Consider the following 26,142-nt stretch of genomic DNA (forward strand, 5'->3'; position numbering starts at 1 on the left):
ACTGGGAAATGTGACATTTCATAGAATCATGGAATGTTTAGGGTTGGAAAAGCCCTCTAAAACCATCGAGTCCAGCCATTCCCCCAGCACTGCCAAGGCCACCACTAACCCATGTCCCCAGGTGCCACATTTACATGGCTTTCAAATCTCTCCAGGGATGGGGACTCCACCACTGCTCTGGGCAGCTGTGCCAGAGCTGGACAACCCTTTCCATGAAGGAATTTTTCTTAATACCCAATCTAAACCTCTCCATTCTTCGTTTCAACAATGACAGTAACAAAATGAAAATTTAAAAAAAAAAAAGGTGATTTTTTTTTTAACACAAAAACTCCCCTCTTCCCAGCTCAGGCTTAACAACATCAGAATTATATTTAAAAACACCTTTGGAAAAAAAAAATCTGACTGACCATCTATAATAATTCAGTCTAAGGTGAAAGTTTAATTTTTTTCCCCTCTAATTTTTAGTTCCAAATTCCCCAACACAGCCATCCCAAAACACTTTTTGGGTTTTATATCCTTCACAGCCACGAGAGGGAGCGCGATCATTAGAAATTACACAACTCCGGCGACTTTCAGCTCTTCCTTCAAGAGGAAAAGGGCATGGCATCCTGTGCTAGGCATTAATAACTCTCCTTTGACCTTTAGTTGGTTTATTTTGCTGGAATGGCCACAAACACCTCCAGGAACAGGATAAAAACGTCTCCCCTCATCCCCAGCTCAAAGACACAGTTTTCAGCAAGGAAACATTAGGTTTTAAATACCACCAGGAAAAAAATACTGTGTTCATAATACAACTTAGTTTTTCTGTCACACACACTTTTAACAGTAAACACCACGTGAAATCAAAGCCTCCAAGCCCCAGAGGGGCCCCCCATCCCTCCAGAGGGCTGGAGGGATGATGGACACCAGTGGATCTATGGAGTTTCACCATGGAGCTTCACCAAATTTTCACTAAAACTTTCTGCCTCCAAACCCCTTTGGATTTAATCATCCATTTTGCAGACTGTGCTCACTCCCACCCGTCTCAATCCAGTGCTCCCACCCTCTGGTCCCTCCAGCCACTGGCCATGAACCACCCCATAGTGGCCAAGGCTCCACCCCTGCTGCTTCCTTCCATTCATGTTTGACCTCTGACACCAAGGACGAGTCCCCCTCATGTCCTACTCTTTGACTCCCAGTTTATAGACTTTTTCCTCTTCCTAAAACATCCTGGGAACCACTCTGAGCATGGGTCACCCATGTCCGGTTCACATTTTTCCTTCACTGCTCATTCCTGGGAGCTCTCACCTCCTCAGCCCCACACTCAGCTCCATCACTTCCCTTCCCTTTACAGCCACAGTCCCTTCTTACACATCCTTGCTCCATCCCCTTGTTCCCTTCTTTCAGACCAGCTCTGAATGCCATCCTTGCATATCCTTCCTAAAGCTGGGAATTTCACCAATCTTGACATTTGTCTCAGAATTTCCCTGATTTTATCCATCCTTAACCTCCTCCAGGGTATCCCTTACTCAGCTAATCCTCATCTGTTCATGGAAAAAAATTATTTCTAAAAACTTATGGAATAAAAAAATTGTCAGAAAATCCTGCCACGCCCTGCCCTTGTTTTGACTTCTTTCCTTGCAAATGCCAAATTAGTGCTTTATTAAGTTCCACGAGATTTTGATGGAGCTGGTTTTGTCACAGTGGCTGGGTAATATTTTTCTAAAAGCTCACTAAAAATGGATGGTTACTCACTCCTGATGGGCTTCCCTTTCCTTTTCCCAACAATTCAACGGTGTCACATCCTGAGCTCCAAAGGAAATTAAGTGTCACCTCTCTCCTCCTTTATTTCTGACATAGGCTGAGGCCCCAGCGCTGACACAGGTCACACTATGCTCTCTTGGCCCATTATATTTAAATTTCTGCAGATTTTAATTAAGATATTTTATATTTGCCTTTATTTTGTCTCTACTCCTGCTCATTAAGCCAAGTACAGCATTTCCTGCCGGTGACAAACAAAGCTCAAGCCCAAAAATGCATCTCCACACATAGCAAAGAGCTATAAAAATACAGTGGGTTTCTCAAAGGAAAGAGTGTGGGACAACTAAAATCTGATTTTTCCACTGAATGATTTTTTTCAAGCCTCTTATTTATGACACCTGGGAGAGAAGGTGCATCCCAGCAAGGCAAGAACTGGATATAAACCAAACATCAACACTGGTTTGGTCAGGATAAACACTCTCTTTCAAGGGAGTATTTCTAAATGTCTGACACAAGCAAGGAAAAAAAAAAAAGACAAATAGATGAATCTACAACCTTTTTTCCTTAAAAATGAGACCCTGAAAGACAAAGCTGCTCTTCTTTTCTTTTCATTCTAAACTCATTACAATAATTGCTCCTGAAAAGATACTTCTTGCTCATTTGTGAGCTTACAATTGCTATAGAGATTGCAATTATTGTCTTAAAACTGATTTGGAGTTTGGGTTTAGCTTCATTGAGACAAGATTTCAATAGTTTAGCACAAGCCTTTGACAGTAGGACCTGTGTGTGTGACCCACGAGTGGGAATATGTTCTGTATTCATATGTAGCACATTCTTAAAATTGCAACATTTAAGTCTCTTGAATGAAGTCTTTATTCCAAACTTTTTAGGTATTCAATGGCTAATTTACATAGGAAACTGTAATTCTACTGTGGGAGAAGTGGGGAATGAATTCCCAGAGGAGCATTTAGTGGCAAAGGTCACAAATTTGTATTATGAGTCTGTTTTTCTGACAAGGAACATACTTGTACCAAACAATGGATATCACTCATGGATTTAAAAATCCCACAAACAACAAAACAACAACTTCTGTTTGAGCATGGAAGTGACAGCAAAGACAGATCTTTTGAAGTTGTTTATACCCTTTACTCTCAAAAAGCTCAGCATATTATTAGCCTTTAATATAAATACGTAAATAAATAATATAAATATGCAAATAAACATATCTATACCTAACAAATATATATATAACTCCAGACCAAGCTATGAGAATGCCTTGAGGAGCACATACATACCTACAGTGAACCACAATTGGTCCAGCATGGGCAGGATTCAATGCTTTGACTTTTTTCAGAAATTTCAGCATCCCAATAGGTGTGAAAGGCACCCCAAAATCTGGCCAGCTGGTGAAGTGAAGCTGTGTGACAAGCCTTGGAGCTTTACAACCATCGTGAAGCTGCAGGAACACACAGATACTGTTGGACATCTCATTTTTCATGCAAAGATTTAGACACAAACTGCCCTGGTTATTTATGATTTTAATTCCTGCAACACTTCAAGCCTGATTTGAGGATTAGAAGTTTACAGTGTATGTAAAAAAAAATGCTAAGTGAAATTACCATATATTATTAATGCGCCTTTGCAGTGAAAACTGGAATAATCCCAGGAAAGGACTCCAAAGGTAAGAATCACAATTTATGTTAATAATGGATCTAATGTGAAGTTCTTTTTCACCCATAAAATCCTCATAACACTTTTTTTAGCAGCCTCAGCCAAAACTCACAAAATTCAGTCTAAATATTTGGGATTTGCACGGGTGTGAGATGCCAAATGCCAGCTTTGGCCAGATCAAGTAGGAAAAACGAAAGAAGTGCTTCACCTTCAATACCCAACTGCTGCCTACACTGATCCCTAGTGAGGCCACACACTGTGCACAAGAGCAGAGCCATCCCCACCACCTCTGTTGGGATCTAAAGCTTTCACTTGTGCTAGAGATCACAGATACAACAAAAGTCACGCTGCAATGCTGGCTGACATTGGCCAACTAACACCTACCCCCCAAATACCCAAATTTGCTCACTTATTTATCTGTGCAATTCGTCCCCCCCAAAAAAAAGTCAAGTCCCTGCTCCTGTGCACCCTCCTGGCAGTCACAAGGCATGACTTTCTATGGCCTTTGGTGACAAAAATCCAGCAGAACCTCTTTGAATCCATGAATCGTGCGAATGTTACGCAGGCAGACCCCGCTCCGGAGAGGCACCACGTCTTCCTCCACTTGCAAATTTATTTAATCCATTTCCTGAATGTCTTGGCAGCAAATATTTGAAATTGTACCAGTTTTCTCCAAAGATTAAAAAGAAGCCCCCAGAGCAGGGTTGCTCCTCACCGACTGCACGCAGAACTTGCGGATGGTGTAGTCCACCAGCACTATACAATCCTCCACGGACACACGGATGTTTCCATAAGTCCAGCACCCCTGGTCAGGCCAATACTGGTAACATTTTTCCTGCATGAAAACCACAGTGAGTTTTATAATGATGAGTTTGCTTTCACTGCTGGTCATGCTTAAAAAAAAAAAAAAAAAAGGGAGTTATCTGAGAACATGGTGTATAAATATGGGTATCGGGGTTTCTCATCTGGCACAAGGCAGCTTTAACACCTTGCTGGTGCTACTGATTAAATTTCTGCAGAGAAGGTGAGAACAGCTCTGAAGCTTTCTTTTAACCTAGTTAGACCTACACAGCTTTTGTTTCAGTTTGGCTGCTTTGTGAGGGGGTGTCCAAATGTGTGAGACTGTGATGTTTTGACTCCATTTTCAAGCTTTAGGTGCAGCCAGTGAGAAATGCAGAGCAGACCTTATTTCATAGAATCACTGAAGCACAGGCTGCTTTGGGTTGGAAGGGACCTTAAAGATCACCTCATTCTACCCCCTGCAATGGGCAGGGACACCTTCCACTAGCCCAGGTTGCTCTGAGTCCCATCCAACCTGGCCTTGGACACTTCCAGGGATGGGGCAGCCACAGCTTCTCTGGGCAGTCATTTGAAGTCATAAGGAACACCCAGAATTAACAGTTCTGGCTGCTTATACTGGGAATGGGTCCTTATGGGTTGCCTTTGATGTCTGAGCTTCATCAAGCAGCAGTAAAAGTGCAGGAAAATAAAGCAAAAGTAGAACTGAGAAGAGGCAAACAAGGAATGCCCATCCACGTAACAGAGGCGGAACGGGGGACAGGAATGAAGCAGCTTTAATATTTAGTTGTTTTGTGGATGTGCCAGATAGAATTCTGAAAATGCACAGGGTTTTTACCTTCATTCTCAACCAGACCCACCCACAAGTGCAGCCTTAGGCTGGGATAAAACCACACAAATCTTCCTTTGGCTCTGGGCTATGCAGGACACAATGAGCCATCAGAACTTCTTCCTTGAGAACAACTGATGGACATTTGTATTTTAGAAATGAAAATTACATTTTTAGAGCAGAAACTCAGCTGTGCTGGCAGGGACCAGAGAAGGAAGTGGTCAGAAATGCAACTGGTCAGAGCCTGAGCAGCCCCAACTTATTCTGGAGTACACAGGGACACCCCAGAGCAAACTGAAAGTTCTTTACCTCTTTTCTTTCTTTCAGGTTGGTTAACATGACGATAATGGCTGACTTCTGCTCCCATATCATCCTCCAGAAGTCATTGACTGTTTCTTGCTTAGGCCCTGCAGACAGAACACAGCAATGCTCAGGAGGGCTATGGGGACCAGCAGATCAGAGAAATACTTATTTAATTCACAATAACCCCATCCTGGGTGCCTACCCATACCTGTGTTTGCTACACCCTGCACAGGTTTTGAATATACCACATATTCCTTAAAAACTCCCATATTTTATTTCACACAATCATATGCCCCCAAGTCTACATTTCTAGCAGATCTCTCCTCCCTTGAAATATTATTCATAGAATCACAGAATGGTTTGGGAGGGATCTTAAAGCTCATGCAGTTCCAACCCCTGCCATGGGCAGGGACACCTCCCACTAGACTAGGTTGCTCCAAGCCCTGTCCAACCTGGCCTTGGACAGTTCCAGGGATCCAGGGGAAGCCACAACTTCTCTGGGCAACCTGTGCCAGGGCCTCACCACCCTCACAGCCAAGAATTCCTTCCCAATATCCCATCTAACCCTGCCCTGTGGCAGTGGGAAGCCATTCCCCCTTGTCCTGTCCCTCCAGGCCCTTGTCCCAAGTCCCTCTCCAGCTCTCCTGGAGCCCCTTTAGGCACTGGAAGGGGCTCCAAGTATTCAGTCTTAAATATTACTTAATCTTTTAAGTAGACAATGGCAGGAGCAACATTTAGGATTTCTACTTGCAGCTTTCCCTATGGCAAGGTCCACGTTACCTGTGACCACAACAAACCCCTGTCTGGGAGCTGCTCATCGTGGAGGAGTATTTTGAGAGGCTGGAGCAGCTCTTGCTTTGTGTCTGAGATTGTGAATGTGACAAAGTTACCCACATTTATGATTAAATACAGCACAAGAATTCCTGTGGAAATGCTGATTTCTGTGGTAGGATTGCTTAGACAGAATGTATTGTCAGGAGACATCAATTTTGGGGTGGGGAGGAGAAGATGAGCCTCTGCTCAGAGCAGTATCTGCAGGTCTAAAGGCACTGGGTCACCTCACACACACTTCAGCTGAACTTCAACTGGGACCTCTAAATCCAACCTCATGTTTGACCACTTCTTGCAGCTGAAAGTAACCTTTAAAACACGTCTAAAATGAAACTTCAGCTCTAAAATGTACAGAACAGAGAAATGAGAATAAGTTACCTTGTGCTGCTATGAATTTATTCTTTTCTTTATAACCCTGTGGAAATAAATATCAGTTAAAAAATGGAATGGCAACACACGTTAGCAGAGAAATACTTATTTAGGTCACAAAGTTTGCAGTGGCAAATGTCAGCTTACATCTATATATGATGCATTAATGTAGTCTGAAGCTGGGACTCCATCAATTTGGGTCAAAATCACTCTGGAATGATCATCTGAAAGAAAACAAGCAGGTTAATCACTCTGAAATATGTTATTTCTTTGCAAGCAGGAGGCCTGGATAAGCACAGAGTTCCTAAACCACTACTAGAGACATGTCACAAATCAGAGAGGTTGGACACATACAAGGTATGAAGAGCATTTGTGACCAGCAAAATTGTTATTAATTGAATATTTTCAGCAAAACCCACTACAACCAGCCTGCTCAGTGTCAAATTAATTGTCTGATTTAAAAGAAAAGGGAATGTCTTACATGGCAGGATGTTGGGATATCTGTTCTTCTCCCTGTTTTCTTCCTTGTTTGCCATTTCAAATGTTCCCTGCACATATCCAGATGTTAATGACTGAAAAAAACCAAAAAGATACAGAAGTCAGTGTGTTAGAAAACAACTAATTCTTGACCGCACACAGGGTAGGGAAAATCTGCATTTTCACATTTTTCCTTGCATCTAACAATTAAACATATTTCAACTTTTTTTCCCCCAATAACTTGAATTACTCTATAACAGGAAAATACACCCTGTCAGATTTTGCTACAGAAAATGAGCTCAGCAGTTTTTGAAAAGTAAGTATATTTTTTTCCACCAGAGATCACAGTTCTTTAGAAGATTGTTCAACTCTGAGCTGCTGCCTGAAGCTGCCATCTGTCCACAGTGACTCACAGCACCAAGACCCACAACAACAGTTGGTTCAACAACAGAAATAGAGCTTGATTGTTAATATTCACTGCTAAGAACACTAAATACCAAACATCTTGCTCAGGGCCACAGGTGAAGGCCCAACTCTGGTAGAAAGGGAGAAGAAAAAATAAATTGTTATTATTTTTTTTTTTTAATGCTGCAGGAGCAAGAGTCGAATTCTGCAAGTCATCAGTAAGATCTAAGAGTGCAGATAAATTTAGTCAGGCTTAAAAAGCCCCAGAACAAAAACAGTCTAGGAGAGTTATCAAACTGAAGAAAAAAAAAAAGAGGTAGAGGATGAAGATGAAAACAAGGAAATGCCCAAGGTGGAGCTTCATCACCACAGCAGAAGCTGCTGAGATGCCACCACTACAAATGGACCAAACCAGAACTGAGTTTCATTAAGATCCTTCTACTGAACTCCTACAACCTCAGTGTCAGCATGTGGATCCACCAAGGTAAAATCCCAGTGGTTTGGGAATGCACAACCACCTTCTCCCACTCTTCCACCTCCCACCACCCAGCTTGAGTCACACAGGGCGAGGGGAAAAAGCGGTGAGCGATGGTACAGCTCAAACCATCCCTGCTTGGCTGGCAGAGGGCAGGGCTTGGAATTCCCCCTTGAAAACAGCAATGGTGTTGCCAGGGTGACATAGGATAAGAGGGGGTGTGGGGAGGACTTCTCCACCACAGAGGAAACAGCAATGTGCATTTGTGGGTTTGAGTTGCTGTGGGGTTTTTTTGTTTTTGTGTTTTTTTTTTTTGTTTTGTTTTGTTTTGTTTTTTTATGTCACTTAAACCTGTGAATATGAAAGAAAGAAGAGAAAAGGTTAAAAAAGGTTTGAGAAAAAAAGGTGTTTTTAGCAAACTGCTTAATTCCTTGTTTGAATGAAGACTGTGGTATATAATTAGCCTATTTTGCTGATTAAAATACATTTATGATTTATAAACCACAGAAACTTAAGTTTTGTATGAAAACAAGTAGTGGAAGGTGTCCCTGCCCATGGAAGAGTTTGGAACTGGATGATCTTTAAGATCCCTTCTAACCCAAGCCACTGATTCTATGAAATAATTATCTCTTTAAACATGATTTCTTCAAATAAAGTCGGGTAACAAATTCCCAGCAAACAGTCACAGAAGTTCTGCATCTTCATGTGAAAAATGGATGAGAAGTAATTATCTTGGGCAAAATTATCTCTCCATTCCCTGCTCCTGACCCCTGCAAGGCCCTGCCATCTCCGTAGGAAGCTCCAGGGTGGGTGGTGAACCCCAGTTCCAGGGCACAGCCCAGTTCCAGCTCCCACCCTTTGTGCAGGATGTGATTCATCAAGGCTGCACCTCACCACGTCCTCTCCATCACCCCCCCCAGTCACGAGGAACTGAGTCCTGGTGGCACTGGGTCATCTGCTGCACCACACTGTGATCTGCCCCCACTTCCCAGGAACCCAAAAATCTCACTGAAGCTTCTGAGAGGCTCAATCCAGAATAATCTTCTCCTTTATTTTCCACTGAATGAGCCACAGTGATTTCTTAATCAAGCCAAAATTAAAATTTCAACAGCAAATTCTTACAGGAAGCTTTCCAGTAATTAATCTCAGAAAATCAAGGCAATAAGCCACTCATGCCAAACTTCCAACATCCAGCTCATGTTTCACTAGGGATGATAAACATAGGTAAGGGGCCTTACAGAAAGGAATGGGGTTTTATTTAAATTGTTTCCTTTCATTCCTGTGAAGAAAGAACACACTCTTCCCAGTGCCCAACATGCACAAAGGAATCACATAACAAAAAAGGAAGCAACTAGAGAGTAGCAGGAGCCTCTGCTATTTTGGTTGGTGTACAAGGAGTGCAATGTGCCTCTTAAGGGTAATTTAGGTTTTAAGGACAAATTCAAAGGTACTCAAGAACACCATTAGGTACATAAATCTAAGAGAACTGTCCTCAAAAATCAGGAACTGTCCTCAAAAATCCTTTCTGCCTCCTGCATGTCTTCATCTATCAGCACTTACTTTACTCTTACCAAAAAAAAAAAAAAAATCACTTGGGACCAAACTTCTTCTGCTGGTGCACATCCCTGGCCACTGCTAGCTCACAGGACTTGCCAATACGCTTCAAATTCACACTGGAGACTCTGTATCTCTGCATTCCCAGAGATGCCTGACCCCTTGATGTGTTGGATCAGGCCATGTGAAGCAAAAACCACCGTGGGCAGAGATCCCTGGTGTATCCTCAGCACAGGATCACAGAATTACAGAATGGTTTGGGTTGGAAGGAACCTTAAAAACCATGCAGTCCCACCCCCCTGCCATGGGCAGGGACACCTTCCACTAGCCCAGGTTGCTCCAAGCTCCATCCAACTTGGCCTTGGACACTTCCAGGAATGGGGAAGCCACAGCTTCTCTGGGCAACCCGGGCCAGTCAGGCTCCACCACAGCTCAGCAGCTCTCAACAAAAGGATTGTGCAAAGGGGGAAGACTCTGTAAAGCTGCAGGATTTGGCAGCTGTGGCCTCACGGGGCAGATCCAGGTGTGACCTCAGCAAGTTGGAGGATGGAGCTGAGTCCAGGGGCATGTGAGTGCTGTGTGCTGGGGGATGCTCTGCAGGAGGGGTCATCACACACATGTCTGCTGAAGGGTCTTGATTTATCTGCCTCTTTCCTTCCAGTGCTGCAGAACAAACCTCTGTGTGTCACTCTTTCTGCTTCACTCTAAAACATCAATCACTCTCATATCCAACTGTCTTTCCACCTTCCTTCCCCTCTCAGGCTTGAGCAAACAGCTCATACATCCATTCCAGCCGGGAGAAAAAAAACCACATCAAGCATCAAGAAAACTTCATGTACCACCAACCCTTTACGAGCAGCAGACCCCAGTTTTTTTTGTGTGCAGACAGAATCTCACAAACTCACAGCACGGGGCAGAAAATGATCCAAGCAAAACAGCGTTTAAAAATTAAAATTGATGGTTTGTTTCACTCTGAACTGCAGAGCAAATTAATCAGGAGAGTCAAAATCCACCAGCACACACCTTGTCAAGATAGTTTTCGCATTCATTTTGTCAGCTTTGATAAATATCTCCACAATGCTCCCTCTCTGATAAGGGAAAATTATGTGTTTTAAAGATATCATCAAACAAATTGCAGATATAAATATGCTCCCAATTAAGGAGGTAACTCAACAGCCTGTCTAATCAACATGTGCTTTCACAAATCCCTGCTTGACATTTAAGCTACTGCTCTGAACAACTTGCTTCTGCTGTGGAGGAAAATGAAAAGGAATAGTGAAAAGAAATAATGGAAAGTATGGAAAAGGCCCCAAATGCAGACTCGTCCCATTGTTATTTCTCCATAGGAAGTGGCCCAGGTCACCACAGACTCGAGGTACAACTCATCTGCACGACCACATGTGGCTGCAGCTCAGGTTGTGGGTAGAAAATACAGACCAAGGCAACAGTTCAAAGGGAAACCCTAAAATTTGAGCTCCTTCATAGAAACTGTGTGTTAGGGCACAGGAGCTGCAAATAAGGAAGTGATGGGATGATAACAAAGAGCAAAAAGTCAAATTACCAGGGGGAAAAGAAAAAGTCAAACCTCACCAGGGTGATATTAAAGGCCACACACTCTGTGTTCTCCTCTAAGTACTTCCCCATAGAGGTGAAACACTCAGACTCACCCAGAAAACCCTCCACCACCATCAAGAAAATCAGTGCTAGAGGTTCATGTTCAATGTTCTTCTCTTCCAGCTTTCAGGTAAACACTAAACACCTTCTTTAAACATTACCACAAGTGTCAAATAGTTCATACAATACCAATTTAGCATTATAAAGCAGTTAAATTCCAGATTCTGCCCAGATAAAGGGTCACCACACATGGCAGGGCCCCTGTGAACAGTACCACACACTCTGAGTGCTGAGGCTCTGAGACACCACCACCAAACACTTAGAAAAAATACTAATATTTGCAGATATTTTGGTTCCCCCTCACAGCTTTTGGCCATCAATCTGTCTAACCCACGTGTGAGAACTTACATTAAACTCCTCCCGGAAGAGCTTCCCTTCGTCTGCCGAGCGTATCCGTATTTCCTCCTCCAGATTTTCCACCGGAATAGGAAAATACTTCTTCGGGCCTGAGGGAGACCTGCTGAGCAACATGACCCGTTGCTGTTCTGTCAGGACAAGGGAAGTGCATGTTAAAGGCACGTCCAGAGCAACAGAGACCAAGATATTTCCAACTACAAATTCATCTTTACGCTGGAAGATGCCAAACCAAACTTCTCACGTGAGATTTCAGCTGGTGATAAAGTTGATTTAAAGGAAATAAAAAACAAATCATAAGCCAAGAAGTTGCTTTAAGAACTTAATCATATCAAGAAGAACCTGGTGAAATGAATGATTTCTGTATTTACACTGGATTAAAATGTGACCAAGTTTTATTTAGGAAAAGGAGAAAGTTCATTCTGCTGACAGAGAGCAGGGACTGCAGGGACAGCTTTTGGCATCTATCACCAAAGAGATGCTGTGAGATTATTTCACTTGTGAAGGGGAAATAAAAATAATAAAAAAAATCCAAACCTATCTTTAACTTGGCAGCCACCAGAAACTCTGCACCAAGACTGGTGTAGCTGTTGCTCTTGATTTCAAGCCCCAGCAGAGCAGGAAGCTGAGGGGTGTATTTAGAGGTTTGACTTTCCCTCTGACTGCCACCCTGTTTAACCCACTTGTTAGGTCACACATAGCCCAGTGGAACTTCCACAAAACACAGATTGATTATTTTTATCATTAAATTCATCATTTTTTTCTTGGTTATGGTTAAAATAACTTGTCCAGCCCCTCTGTGTTTGCTGGGTTGAGCTGAGCCCCACAGAGTGACGTACCCAGGGGGCTCCCTGGGCACAGAAACAAACCCAGAACAATTAAAAAGCCAGAGGAAAACATTTTTAACTCTCAGAGTGTTTTATTTTAGTGCTATTAGCTTAAAAAACTGCCCTATTTCACTCTGTTGATTTATCTTCACACTCAGGAACCAGCCAGTAATTTCACAAAGAGTTAAGACCCCTTTTTTCCCCATTTGAAGAAGTAATTCTGCAATTCTTTCTCTAAGTACAAATATCAGTGTCAGAAACCTGGACCTCAGCTGGCATCCTGCTAAAACATCTATAAAGAGCCCAAAAAACATTTACAAAGAAACATTTGTTGCATCACAACTTGAAGTGAATATTATTTAAAACCAAAAACTGAAAGTTAAGATTATATATAGACATATTTAAATATGGATCTCTACTCCAAGACCAGGTTGGATAGGGCTTGGAGTAACCTGGTCTAGTGGAAGGTGCCCCTGCCCATGGCAGGAGGGTGGAATGAGATGATCTTTAAGGTCACTTCCAACCCAAACCATTCTGGGATTCTATTTTTTCCAACTATTTTCACTTTCACAACAATCCTGTAACTTATACTATAAATATAAGGAGACATAAATAAATAATCTTGAACTAGAGAACGAGGGGGTGTGCACAGAAACAAACTGAAACCAAATCTCTCCATACCTTGTTCTTCCAAGATCCCGTTCGGCATCTTTTTGTCCCCGGAGGTCACAACAGCTTTCCTGTGTCTCCTGAACCTGAAACACAGACACCAGGTCGTCTGAGCAACGCCGCTGGTAGGCAACCAGAGTTCTCCCCACACCATTATTTCACCAACCACGTAATTCTAGAGAAACTCTTTCTGTTCATCTTCCCCGTGCCGCAGCCCGTGGTCTGCGCTGCAGGTTCTGCCTCTCCCCGCGCGCCTTTCGCTTCCTCGTGAGGTCACATCGAGACGGGGCTGAGCAACTGCTGCCTGCATGGCCCCACACACACACCTACCTGAAAAAATACCCAACCAGCACCAGGAAGATGATGACAACCAGGCCCAGAATCAGCAGAGAAGTGAGTAGGTCCTTGTGCAAGTTGTTCTCTTCGGTGGAGTCTGTGGATGGAACACAACACGAAATATTGACACAGGCTTCCTCAGCTGGTACAGAAATTGTGCCTGGAGCATCAAAAATCTGTGGTTCTACACAACTATAGGCAAAACTCAAAGTGAAAGTTCAATTTTTTTATTTTTTTTTTTACAATTTCTCTTCCCCCCCCTTTTAACTTCTCAAGCTCACCTTGAAAGTTCAATTTTTCTTTTACATTTCCTCTTTTTTCCTCCCTTTTCTCTTTTTTAAGAACTGAACCACCTCCTACTGAGAAAAATCAAGGATATATTTTTTTTAATGATTAGTTAAGCAAAGAATTTACCTGTTCTCAGAGAAAGTTGAACAGGTATAAGGTTTTAAGCTGAATTTGAAGCCTATTAAAGATTTGATGCCCTAATGTGCATCAGCTGTTTCTCAATTAGAGACAAATCACCCAAGAATGCCACCTTTCATACAGATTTTATTCACTTATATATACAAACAAGTAGGAATAATGACATGTTCAACAAATACTCAGACTGGAGATTAAAAAATATATCTTGCTATATCTGGTATAAACTCTGTCTCACCCTTCTGTTAACAGTGTTTTATGTATGTGACTCTCTCACTTTCATTATGCTTCTGTAACCTTTTAATTCTACTGAATAATTCAACATATAACACATTAAAATCATGAAAAACCCACCATGTTTTATTTAAGGAAGCAAAACTTTCAGCCTGAACCTTCAGGAAGCAAAACACAACCCTACAACCATGATTCCAACAATTCCAAAATTAAGGCAACTTTGGTTGCTGCTGGTGTGGTGTATTATTTCCCTTTTAAACTGCATTTACACACTTCTAAATGAGTTTTTTACCATTTCTAAAAGCTGCCTGAAGGCAGGATTATGTGGAATATCAGGAGGAAATTGTTCCCTGTGAGGGTGGTGAGGCCCTGGCACAGGTTGCCCACAGGAGCTGTGGCTGCCCCATCCCTGGAAGTGTCCAAGGCCAGGTTGGAGCAACTTGGGCTAGTGGAAGGTGTCCCTGCCCATGGCAGGGGGGGTGGATGAGATCATCTTTAAGGTCCCTTCCAACCCAAACCATTCTGTGATTCTATAAAATATTTAGGAGTATACAACACCTGCAAAATTTTAGAAAGGAAATTCCAACTGCCTGGAATTCACTCCTGCAAAACCATACATTGGTTGGTGCCCTGTGAGCAGTTGGGAACTCTCTGGATGCTCAAAGAGAGTACTGGGGCATGGAAAACATTCCTTTAGAGGCACAAGTGAACTAGGGACATCCAAGGAAAGAAGATATCTTAAGTCAAGACAATAATACAAAGAAAGGAAAGGCAATAAAATGCACAAAACCTGACATTTAAGTGGTGTATAAAGACAAAAAGTGACAGGCATGACAAAATTGTAACCAGAAACCATGACTTGGCAGGGTTTCAGAAAATCACTATTGGAAGGAGTGTCTGGATAAACATGAATCACCAGAGACAGATGAACACTTTCTGTGGGGTGTTGAGCAACTCTGCATGGAAACCAAGTGTTGACAGAGAAACAAACAAATAAATACATACTTTTGTCCCCTCCCCCTCATACAAAATGGAGACACTTCTGGAGCTTAGAAATTTCTGACTCAGTATCCTGGAACCCTCCAGGATTTAGGGGGTTTGTGTTAGTTCTCTTTGGCTCCATATCAAGACTCATGACATGAGGAGGAAAAACAACAAGTTTGCATCATGAGGGATTTAAAATTTCCCTCAGTCCATTACACAACACAAAAAAATCACCCATCTGGTCCTTTCAGAGAGCTGATGTACCTCACACCACATTTCTGGGGTGTCTTTGGAAAACTGATTCCCAGCAAACACTAAAAGCCTCAATCCAACCCAGCACAAGAGACATTCAACCTCCTGTCAAATTACTGCCTCCATTTCTTTAGCTGAGGACAGAGAACCCCTGCCACGACTGAGGCAATTCCCTGCCCCAAGATCTCACCTCTCCTCCTACCATTTCACAAGTAAATTAGGTCAAACCCCACAAAAAGCCCCCTCTTTCCTGTACATGAGCACATCTGTTCTCAAAGCCTTGCAGTTGCTCACCAACAGCTTCACCCCCTGTATCTGTGGTTTTAAACAGCTTTCTTTATTAGCTGTATTTTCTTTAATATCTGCATTGATATAAATGTAGCCCGAAAATTGTATGAGAAAGTTCCAACTGGGCTTAGGCCACTGTAGAGGCTGAAAGATCTTTGGCCAACACAGCTGCCTACAGACCAAGTGGGATTTAAGGAGAGACTGAAACACAGAGCTGATATAAATTTTTAATCAGTGCTGCTTCAAAAATTAATAACCAAACCCTGGGAAAAAATGCACAGTGAAGAGGTAGATCCTCCAAACCTGATCTCTACTGCAGCCACCGCCAGGGAAACTTTTCCACTGCTCCCACTCCAAGAGCTGTGGCCCAAAACCACAGGGATTTATCTTCGCAGCCATACAACAAAGATCCTCCCAAGGGTATTTTTTTTAGAGATATAATGAAACAATGACTTTCATCTTGAGACAGAGGGGGATTATCACCAGCAGGGTGCTGACAACCCCTTGTGCTTCCCCTGCCACCCCCCAGACTGACTCATGGGTCCTTCCCAATGTCATTCCTGGTGCTGTTGGCCCAGGGTTCTTCCTGGAAATGTATCAGCATTTCCTTCAGTGTGAGGATGTTCCCACTTCCCACATGTGTCAAAACCAAAGCCACCCCCAAGAAAAAAGGGAACCAACAGCAGTGTGTGCAGAGCAGTAACCGCCCCGTGATGCTCCCTCCCAAACTTTGATTCTCTTCATCCCTGGATTGTTTCCTCTTTAAGCAGGACACGAAGGGTAAAAAGGCCCATGAATAAAACCGTGTTTAAAACACCTTTTTCCCCTTCCTGTAAAGCAAGTAAGCAAGACAAGGTGTGTGGTTTGCCCTCACCAGCACATCAGGTACCTGAAATTCTTCTGGTGATTGACAAAGAACAGACAAGATCTTGTTTATCGGAGCACAGGAGAAATCCCACAACAGCAGCTCTATTTATGCACAGTCTGATCTTCTTCTCAAAAAACAGAGATAACACAAACATATCAAACAGGGGATATCACAAAGTCCACACTAAGCCCGCTCATGCTATTTTTGGAAGGGAAAACCCCAACCCTGCCATGTCTTGGCTGCAGAAAGGAAGCAGCTGATACACAGTTGATAACCAGGATTTGTGTTTGGTACATATGAAACACAACCCCAAATTTAGAAAATATATTAAATAAAGGAAGGGCAAAGGAAAAAGACAAGTAGAAAAGGGAAACCAGTGCCCTGAGCATGCAGAACACAGGAGGCAAGCAGCAGTAAATGCAGTAATGGTGCCTGTGTTTAACACCTCAGAGCTGAATCACACTCAGCCAAAGCAAGCACAGCCCACCTGCCACTGCAGTCACAGAATCACTGAACAGTCTGAGATGTAAGGGACATTTAAAAGTCATCTAGTCCAAACCTCAATCCAAACCCACCTATTTTTGAAGTTCTGCTTTTCAAACTAATTCTTGAAATTGAGTATCTACCCACAAAGCATCCCTTTGGCATTTAAATAGCAAGGAAAATGAGCCAGATTCCTTCTTCAAAATCTCATTTTCTGATGATGCCTCAGTTTTGACTTGAAATAAGCATCACAAATCCAGCATGGAAGTGCCACCTCTGGGTCCTATTCTGGCTATCACAGAACCCCAGAATGGTTTGGGTTGGAAGGGACCTAAAGACCATCTCATTTTCCCCCCTGCTATGGACAGGGACACCTTCCACTAGCCCAGGTTGCTCCAAGCCCCATCCAACCTGGCCTTGGACACTTCCAGGGATGGGGCAGCCACAGCTTCTCTGGGCAACCTGTGCCAGGTCCTCACTGCCCTCACAGGGAAGAATTTCTTCCCAATATTCCATCTAACCCTGCCCTCTGGCAGTTAAAAACCATTCCCCCTTGTCCTGTCCCTCCAGGTCCTTGTTCAAAGTCCCTCTCCAGCTCTCTTGGAGCCCCTTTAGGTCCTTGAAGGCTGCAATTAGGCACCCTAAAGCTTCTCTTCACCAGACTGATCAATCCCAACTCTCTCAGCCTTTCCTCAGAGCAGAGCTGCTCCAGCCCTCTGATCATCCTGGTGCCTCCCCTGGACTCACTCCAGCAGCTCCATGTCCTTCCTGTGCTGGGCCCCAGAGCTGGAGGCAGCTCTGCAGGAGGGGTCTCAGCAGAGCAGAGCAGAGGGGTAAATAATCCCATCTTCAAAGACAGCCACTGACTTCCTGACAGTTTAAACCAGCATTAAATGGGCATCCAAAGCTGCCCCATTTGCTGCCTTTCAAACTCCAACTCACACAATAAACTCATTTCCTCTGCATGTTCATACATTGGTTTGGGAAAGGAATTGTAAAGATGGGCACAAACCCCATGAAACACTCACTGAGTAAATACTAAAGGAATTAAAACATTTGGAAAGGTTTTAAAAGCTTTACAACTGCAATTCCCAGGCTGCTTCCACATTTAAACTACTTTATAAGTAAAAATACAAGAGAAACCAAAACAATCCTGACTATGATTAATACTGGAGAACTAATTAATATTTAAGTTACCAGGAGTTGTGTGAATGTTACGGACAGTGTCAGGTATAAACAGTCTGTAACACGTATTTGAGAGCATAAAGTTGTATCTATTTGAAATATATATTTATATTTATTTATACAAATCCAAATAAATAAATACTGGCTTGGAAGTTGGAACAAGATGATATTTAAGGTCACTTCCAATCCAAACCATTCTGGGATTCTTTGCTTTGTACTTTTTTAATACAGTTGAATAATTTGAGTAAATGTCAGGGCAATTTCTCCACTAAATTGCAGTGCAATAAATCCCAGAATATTTTCATTTTATGAAAGGGAAATTTCATGGTGGCAATTTCATGGTATTCTTGTAGGAAGCAAAATGGCAGCAGTGTTAAAAATGGAGCCATCCAGACTGGGCAACCATGTTTAAAATAAAAATAAAGCTGGCATTTTAATTCAGCAAATGTTTTAAAAAATCAAGTCAGCTAAAATAATGATATGCAATGAATTATAACTATTCCTTTCAGAATCAAAAGCATCTTATCTTTTGGGATCACTCATCAAATTACCATGGAGAGATGGATTTTTTTTTTAGGAACCTTTAGTTCTTTCCAGAGTCTTTTAAATGGAGTTTTCTTTATGCTTCAATCAAAAATCTTTATTTTTGTATTAAAAAATACCATATTAGTTCAATGGCTATCAAATGTGTTAGATAATCCTATTATCTTGGAACTTTTTCTGCAACAATGTCTTTTCAGAGTGTACTTGTCTGTCAGACAAAACCCTTCCTTGTTCCTCACTACAAAGCAAGGAAGGCTTTGATATTTAGGAAAAACAGTTTAGTCATACTAATCATTTCTAAATCATATCACTGAAATTAAGATTTAATTAAAATGTGGATGATTAGATTACTCTCATCCATATTATCACACTTAAATGCAACACAATTTCAAATTAAGCTCTGAAGATGAACAACATCGATGGCAAAACTGCCTTTGTGCTCATGGTATTAAAATTCTGGGAAGTCACATCACTTACAAGTTACTTCCCTTTCTCAATTCCCATATTCTTACATATTCAGACCAATATTAGTAACTGGTTTTTCTGCTGTTCCAGGTGCCAGACAAGAAGCAGGGGTCGACAGCTACTTGACAACACTTCAGCAGACCAATTAATTAGCATATTTACACTTAGCTAAATCTTTATTTATAGCAGTAATTTGTTTGTTTTGAAACCACTGAGCAAAACAACACTAAGATTTTGCCCCTCATCCAACCTGGCCCTGAGCACTCCCAGGGATGGGGCAGCCACAGCTTCTCCAGGAAGTGTGCCAGGGCCTCACCACCCTCACAGGGAAGAATTTCAGTCTAATATCTGTTCTAAATCTCCCCTGCTTCCATTTAAATTATTACGACTAAGGACCAAAACACTCAAAGGGCCATCAGCCAGGACTGGCACTTAATTCTTGTTTGGCTCTCCTTCCATTTGGGTGTAAAGTTCACAGGTAGATTAAAAGCAAATAAACTGCACAAATATCCTTCAATAAAACACTGGGTGTCAACAACAGTCACCTGAAAACTTATCAAGGTTTCACCACACTGTTTATATGGAACATCAGCAGCTTTATCTCCCTTCAACCAAGAGCATGGAGGAGCTCTGCCTCCAGAAATCCCTCTCTGATGGGAGCTCAGCGTCACACACTGTCACTGCCTGAGCAACACCACTAACCAGAACAGGGATTTCCAAGGCAGAGAGACAGGATTATGAAGGATAAGGACAAGGTGCAAGTAAAATACATCATCTCATCAAAGAACAGAATAGAATCAGTATCTTCACAAAATCATGGAATGGTTTGGGTGAGAAGGGACTTTAAAGCCCATCTCCTTCCACCCCCGGCCATGGGCAGGGACACCTTCCATCAGACCAGGCTGCCCAAGCCCCATCCAAACTGCCTCAGGAAACCTCAAAAAACTGCCTCACACTTCCTCCAAAAAACTTCATTTCCCCTGAATAAGCCCCTCCCCAGGACTGTTACGTGTTAGGATGTGGTTTGTAGGAGGGCTTGAAGCAAGAGGAAGAAATTCTGAAAAGAGAAATGAGGATGAATTAAAGATGCTGTGGTGGACCAGCGAGTAAAGGATTGTTCTCAGGTCTTGGAACAACACTCCTCTATTTTTCACCTGACATAATCTACCCAGGACACCTGCACTTTACCCTCCTCCTCAAGTCCTGCCTTAGGCAGTTTATATCATCAGAAAACACAGAACTCATATATGGGTCATAGTTACTCATTATGTTTAAATATGTTCATCCTGTTGTCTATTTGATAATTTACCTCATATTATCTGTGTCCCCATCCCACCATGTTGGAGATGCACAGTGACAGCTCCTGGGGTGTGGAGAGCTTGGAACCCAGCCAGGAGGAGACACTTCGGGCTTCCCCACCTCTCCCAAAGCTCTCCCCTCTTTTTCCCATAAATGGGAAAGAGAAAGTAAAACATCAGCACCAGCCAAAGGGAGACCAAACACAGAGGTCACCTGGCATGATCAGGAGCACGTTAGTGGGGTCAAAGTCCTGGAAAACTATCCAGGAATACGTCACCAGAAGTCCTTTTCCACACCCACTCCCATCCCCACAAATAAGTGATGTCCTTACTGGTTGTTGTGGTTGGTTTTGGAAATTCAGTTCCATTGGGTGGCAGAGCTTGTGCAAACAGAAAACTAACACAGAGCAGCAGGAGTGAGCAGGAATGTTCCATCCTGGACCTAAAAAAAAAAAACCAAACAAGGCAAAAGGTAAATTTTCAGGTGAAATTTTTATTACCTATTTTTATCTCATGTCAGAACAAAGCTAAAAGAAAAAAAGTGATATTTAATCTAAGTTTAAATTTACTTAAAATCTTGTTTTACATGCTCCCATTGCCTTATCACTGAATGTCCAGTATGGATGCAGAAAGATAAGGAAAATACCAGTTGTGCACACTAAAAATTCATTAAGGATGTTTCAAATCCCAGAAGAGGAAGGTAACGCTCAGCTGATTCAAAGATGACAGAAATCAGGGCAGAAAAGCTCCACCTATAAAACAGGGTAGCTGAGGACACTGAGTCAAGGAGTCTGGAGTGTATTCCCAGAGATAATTCCTAAGTACCAGCAGCTGGAATCTCGAGGAGAAACATAAATCTTGAGGATAAATGCAAAATTCATCTATTTTTGGTGGTTCCTGCCCTAATTGCAAGTATTAGACCTTGTACAAAGAGCATGAGCACTGTGAGCCCAAAATCCCAGTATGGCCAGAACATGTCTGAAGGATCCACAGGACTTTCCTCCACAAGGCCAATGCAGAATCAGGGCATCATTTAGGATGGAAAACACCTCCAAGATCATCAAGTCCAACCTGTGACCCATCACCACCTTGTCAACCAGACCAGAGCACTGAGTGCCACATCCAGTCACTCCTTGAACATGTCACTCCAATGAAATTTTGGCATCACAAATTCCCTGAGATCAAAACAAAGAGGAAAAGTTTTAACCACCAAGCAGACCAGTAACCTCATAAAGTTTAAAGTCCCTTTAACACACACTTTTCAGAGCTTCCTTATCCCTATAAGGCATTTCACCAAAGTTTTCAAAACACAGAATTTCAGAGTTCTGAGACCAGAAAATAATTTCCAGTGTGGAAAGTTTAAAGGAAAAGTGTGATGAGAACCTGCTGTTGCTTTGAAAATTTCAGTGAAATTAACAGATGTAGATAAATCAGTTGGTTTAGAAATACTCCAAACCTTCAAAGTCAAGGTGGAAAAGAACTGTTGTTATTAATCTGCTGTGTATTTATCCGGTCTCTAATGAACATATTATTTATAAGAGGCTGCCATCTCAGCCACTAACCAGTTGTGCTTGATTTAAAAATGTTTTCACGCAAATGTTACTTTCTGTGTTTTGTAAATGGCAGGACACATCCAGATGGTGGCTCTGCATCCACTGCTGAAGTCATAACCATCCAAATACTGCACAACAAAGCTCCCTGATACAGTAAAACACATTTAATATTACAATTTCCACAAGGTATTCCACAGTCCGGCCTAACAACAGATTAAAAATTCCAGGAACTTGGTTGTTATTAGAATAACCATTAGAAAATCCTTCCTTTCCATGTAAAGTGGGATAATCCACCTGAAATGATCTCTGGATAAGATCGAATGTATAAAAATCTCCTGTAACAACAACTTTCACACCACCTTTTTGCCATTCACACATCTGTTACTTAGTGAACCTTATTCAAAGCCTCTCCTATACCCAGTCCTACACCCAGGAGTAAATTCCAACTCAGCACACACATGGTATTTTTTAGATACACGGTCTGGAAGCTCAATGAATTTTTTTCTCTAACATAATAAGTGAAGAAAGAATAATAGAAAGCATTGTTACCATCAAAATTTATTTTCTTAAATGTATTTTTTTCTCCGGTTCAGCTTCCTGCTGACCAATTTACTCACTCAATTCCTTCTGCTACTATTTATAAGTTAAGCAGACTAAATGTCTTACTATCTAATCCCATTCTTGGATTAGATAGTTAATTAGATAACTAATTATGTTTAACACCTGACTGCAAAATGTACCTACATTGTATTTAGCATTATATATAAACCTCCAAAATTTACAATTTGCAATTATATTATATTTATAAGTATAAAGCAATAGGATGCTGGAAGCTCAGGACATGCAGCAGCAATTAATGTGTACCAAAGAGAAAGAAAGGAATAAGGAGGATTTGGAAATCTGGAATAAAGCCAGAATAAAAGTAGAATCAATAGGGAAAGGGTTTGTGTTGCCAGGGAAGAGGTGCTGAATCCTGGGATGCTTCACATCCTCAGCAAAGGCTACTGAAATCCACTGGAAATTCGAGTAATCAATTCTGGCAGTGGCTCTGCTGCCTGATTTTCCCAGGCAGCGTTTAGTTCACTGGCTCATCCTTAAAATACATCCAGCTCCTTAAAAAAAAATCCCACAAAATAATTGAAGCTGCTGGCAGGATTCCAAGAGACAGGAAGGTGGAAGGAACATCAACACTTCCCACAAAATCACTGTTAGGAGGGTTTTACAGATGCCAATTCCATGCCAGACACCCTGAATCTGTTCTCTTGGATGTGATAAAGTGGAACTGGAGCACACTTTGAAGTCTCACAATTTATTAAAAATAAACACATCGACAAAGATTATGCAAATTGTGAGATCTCACTCTTTGACCAAGGCATTTTGCATTTCCACTGCTAAAGAAAGGAGGATTAAAACTTACAGGAAATTCAGGAGCTGCAGCACAGAAGGTGATGCAAAGGACTGAGCTCAGCATGACCAAATACTGTATAGACCAAGTGGGGAATCATGGAATCACTAAAGTTGAAAAAGGCCTTTAAGACCCTAAAACTTCACAGAATCATGGAATGGTTAAGGTTGGAAAAGCCCTCTGAGCCCATCAAGTCCAACCATTCCTCCAGCACTGCCAAGGCCACCACTAACCCATGTCCCCAAGTGCCACATCTACTTGGCTTTTAAATCCCTCCAGGGATGGGGACTCCACCACCTCCCTGGGCAACCTCTTCCAATGCTTGACAACCCCTTCCATGAAGAAATTTTCCCTAATTTCCAACCTGAACCTCTCCAGGTTTTACTTGAGGCCGTTTCCTCTTGTCTTGTCTCTTGTTCCCTGAGAAAAATTGGAACTACTTCTCTTCAGACTGGGGTGGGTGGGGAGGTGAGTGAGTTGCAATCACATAAAAGCACCCTGAGCTTTACTGTATATTTATATTTATGTCCACCACACACAGGAATGCAATAACAAAATTTTTTGAATGAAAAAATCCCACAGCTACAGACACAGCAGCATCTTCCATCCTCACAAAGGTACAATGTCATGATACAGCCTGTTAAAACAAGAAGTAAAAAATAGTAACAACTCAGAGAGAACAGGTGGGTAGAAAAGCACAGCTGAACAAGAAAGGACAACCGTGTGCTATGAAAGAAGCCTCTTGTTGATAGAAGTGGGAAGCAAAAGATTCAGGTAGAGACACACTGTCATTATTACACAGCTCTGCTGGGAGGCAACTGCTGCCCCTCCTGTAAAAGAAATAGGAACTGTTTTCATATCCACATGGGATACAGGGCATTTATCTGCTTACATCCCACTGCCTCCAGCCTTTATTCCCTGGATAGGTGTGGGTTGGCCTCTTCTGATAGGAAACCAGGGACAGGATGAGAGGAAGCAGCCTTAAGCTGCACCAGGGGAGGTTCAGGTTGGACATCAGGAGGAATTTCTTCATGGAAAGGGTGGTTAGACATTGGAAGGAGCTGCCCAGGGAGGTGGTGGAGTCCCCATCCCTGGAGGTGTCCAAGGAACAACTGGATATGGCACTCAGTGCTCTGGGCTGGGGGACGAGGTAGGGATCAGGCACAGGGTGGACTTGATGATTTCAGAGGTCTTTTCCAACCTTAATGATTCTGTAATTCTATTCTAAATGGCTCAGGCACTTCAGTCCTGAAGTCCACTCCATAGACTAATATTTTTGGTAATTTATTACTACTATTGGTAGTTTATTACTACTCCGTGTATTTTATTATTATTACCACTATTATTTAGCTATATCTCATTATCTGAATGAGGTGCCAGAGATTCCTGTTGCAAAGACAGATTTAAAAGGCTGCATTGTTACATATAAACACTTCTGTGTCCAACAGAGAACTTGATACTATGACAAAAAAAAAAAAGATTAAAAAATCACTGTAAAATTGTACAGGTAACTCAAATCCTGCCAAGAATCACAGAATCCTAGAATGGTTTGAGTTGGAAGAGACCTTAAAGATCACCCATTTCCAACCCCCTCCATGGGCAGGGACACCTCCCACTAGACCAGGCTGCACCAAGTCCCACCCAACCTGGCTTTGAACAATTCCAGGGATGGGACAGCCACAATTTCTCTGTCCCAGGAGGCAAAGCACCTGGAATTTAGATGCAATTCAATAGGGATCAGCTCAGAAGTTTGGGGAGCGTGTGATACCTCTGTACAGCCCTTCCCAGCTCCGGGATCGCTGCCACTACTTCTCACACAGCCCACAGGGATGTCACAGGGGACAGCCCAGTTCCCCAAAATGTGAACAAACAGCATTGTTTTCAGGGATTAATGGATTACTACACATGGTTAATTTCTATTCTGGCCGCAGAACTGAATCCTCATCTGACCTGACAGCTCAGAAGTAAAACCTGGGCTTTAAGAAACTAGGCCAATAAAACCTTGGTCATGGCACGTGGCCCTGCTACAGCTGTGAGACTTTTCCAAGGAATCTGATGCACAAGCTGCTTCAGAGCACGTTAAATTGATACCCATCCCCTGTGTCCTCCAAAAGCAGGAATAAAACAGTGACACATCCCAGCTCACACAGAGGAGGGTGGAGAGACTGTTGAGATTTGTTTTTTTCCCCCCAAGGCTTTAGAATCCTGTAGCTCAGGTCATGCCCCAGATTTTTAGTGCTATAAAAGTAATATTCTCAAAGATAAGCACCATCAACTCAGAAAAGAGGATTAAAAATGAGAGACATGAGAGACATGAAAGCACTGGCACTGTAGGCTGACCAATGCATTGGCACTTAAGGTGTTGGTCACAGCAAGAGAAAGTGCCTACCCAAAAAATTGAGTTTAATAAAGAATTAAAAAAAAAAAAAAAAAAAAAGAAGAAAGACAGAAATACTTTGGCTCTTCTTTTACTCTTCCTGCTTTTCACCCATAAAACTCCAAACACTGTTGGTCCCTCTGAAGAACATGGTTGCCCAGAGCAGCTGTGGCTGCCCCATCCCTGGAAGTGTTCAAGGCCAGCTTGGATGGGGCTTGGAGCAACCTGGGCTAGTGGAAGGTGTCCCTGCCCATGGTAGGGCGTGGAATGAGATGATCTTTAAGGTCACTTCCAACCCAAACCATTCTGTGATTCTACAAGTCCTAATCCCCAGTCTTATCTCTACCAGGCTGGGGGATTCCCTACCTGGAGCAAGTGAGCCGGCAGGGCAGCAGCTCCCCTGGTCAGGAATCCCTGGCACAGGAGCAGCTCTTACCTCCAGCTGGGCTGACTGCAGCTATTTTCTCTTTCC

The 26,142-nt window shown here is 42.4% G+C and overlaps 1 protein-coding gene across 8 annotated transcripts in view; it reads right to left on the reverse strand.

The window, feature by feature from the left end:
- Positions 1-26,142, reverse strand: part of PTPRE (protein tyrosine phosphatase, receptor type E) — a 99,646-nt gene that overhangs the window by 14,073 nt on the left and 59,431 nt on the right. For 6 of the 8 annotated variants that reach the window (XM_027655291.1, XM_027655287.1, XM_027655286.1 and 3 more), the window contains exons 2-11: positions 20,668-20,777; positions 13,307-13,409; positions 12,989-13,062; positions 11,475-11,611; positions 7,023-7,113; positions 6,689-6,765; positions 6,551-6,587; positions 5,348-5,445; positions 4,127-4,246; positions 3,036-3,196 (exon numbers count right to left, since the gene is read on the reverse strand). In XM_027655291.1, coding sequence (XP_027511092.1) covers positions 3,036-3,196; positions 4,127-4,246; positions 5,348-5,445; positions 6,551-6,587; positions 6,689-6,765; positions 7,023-7,113; positions 11,475-11,611; positions 12,989-13,062; positions 13,307-13,409; positions 20,668-20,770 — 1,001 coding nt within the window. In that variant the 5' untranslated portion in view covers positions 20,771-20,777. Of the gene's footprint in view, positions 1-3,035; positions 3,197-4,126; positions 4,247-5,347; positions 5,446-6,550; positions 6,588-6,688; positions 6,766-7,022; positions 7,114-11,474; positions 11,612-12,988; positions 13,063-13,142; positions 13,183-13,306; positions 13,410-20,667; positions 20,778-23,305; positions 23,336-26,142 lie in introns of those variants that run through there. The other 2 variants (XM_027655288.1, XM_027655293.1) reach the window with 2 other exon arrangements.

Source organism: Corapipo altera, unplaced genomic scaffold (assembly GCF_003945725.1).
Source record: "Corapipo altera isolate COAL_440 unplaced genomic scaffold, ASM394572v1 180, whole genome shotgun sequence".
In the NCBI taxonomy this organism is placed as follows: Eukaryota; Metazoa; Chordata; class Aves; order Passeriformes; family Pipridae; genus Corapipo; species Corapipo altera.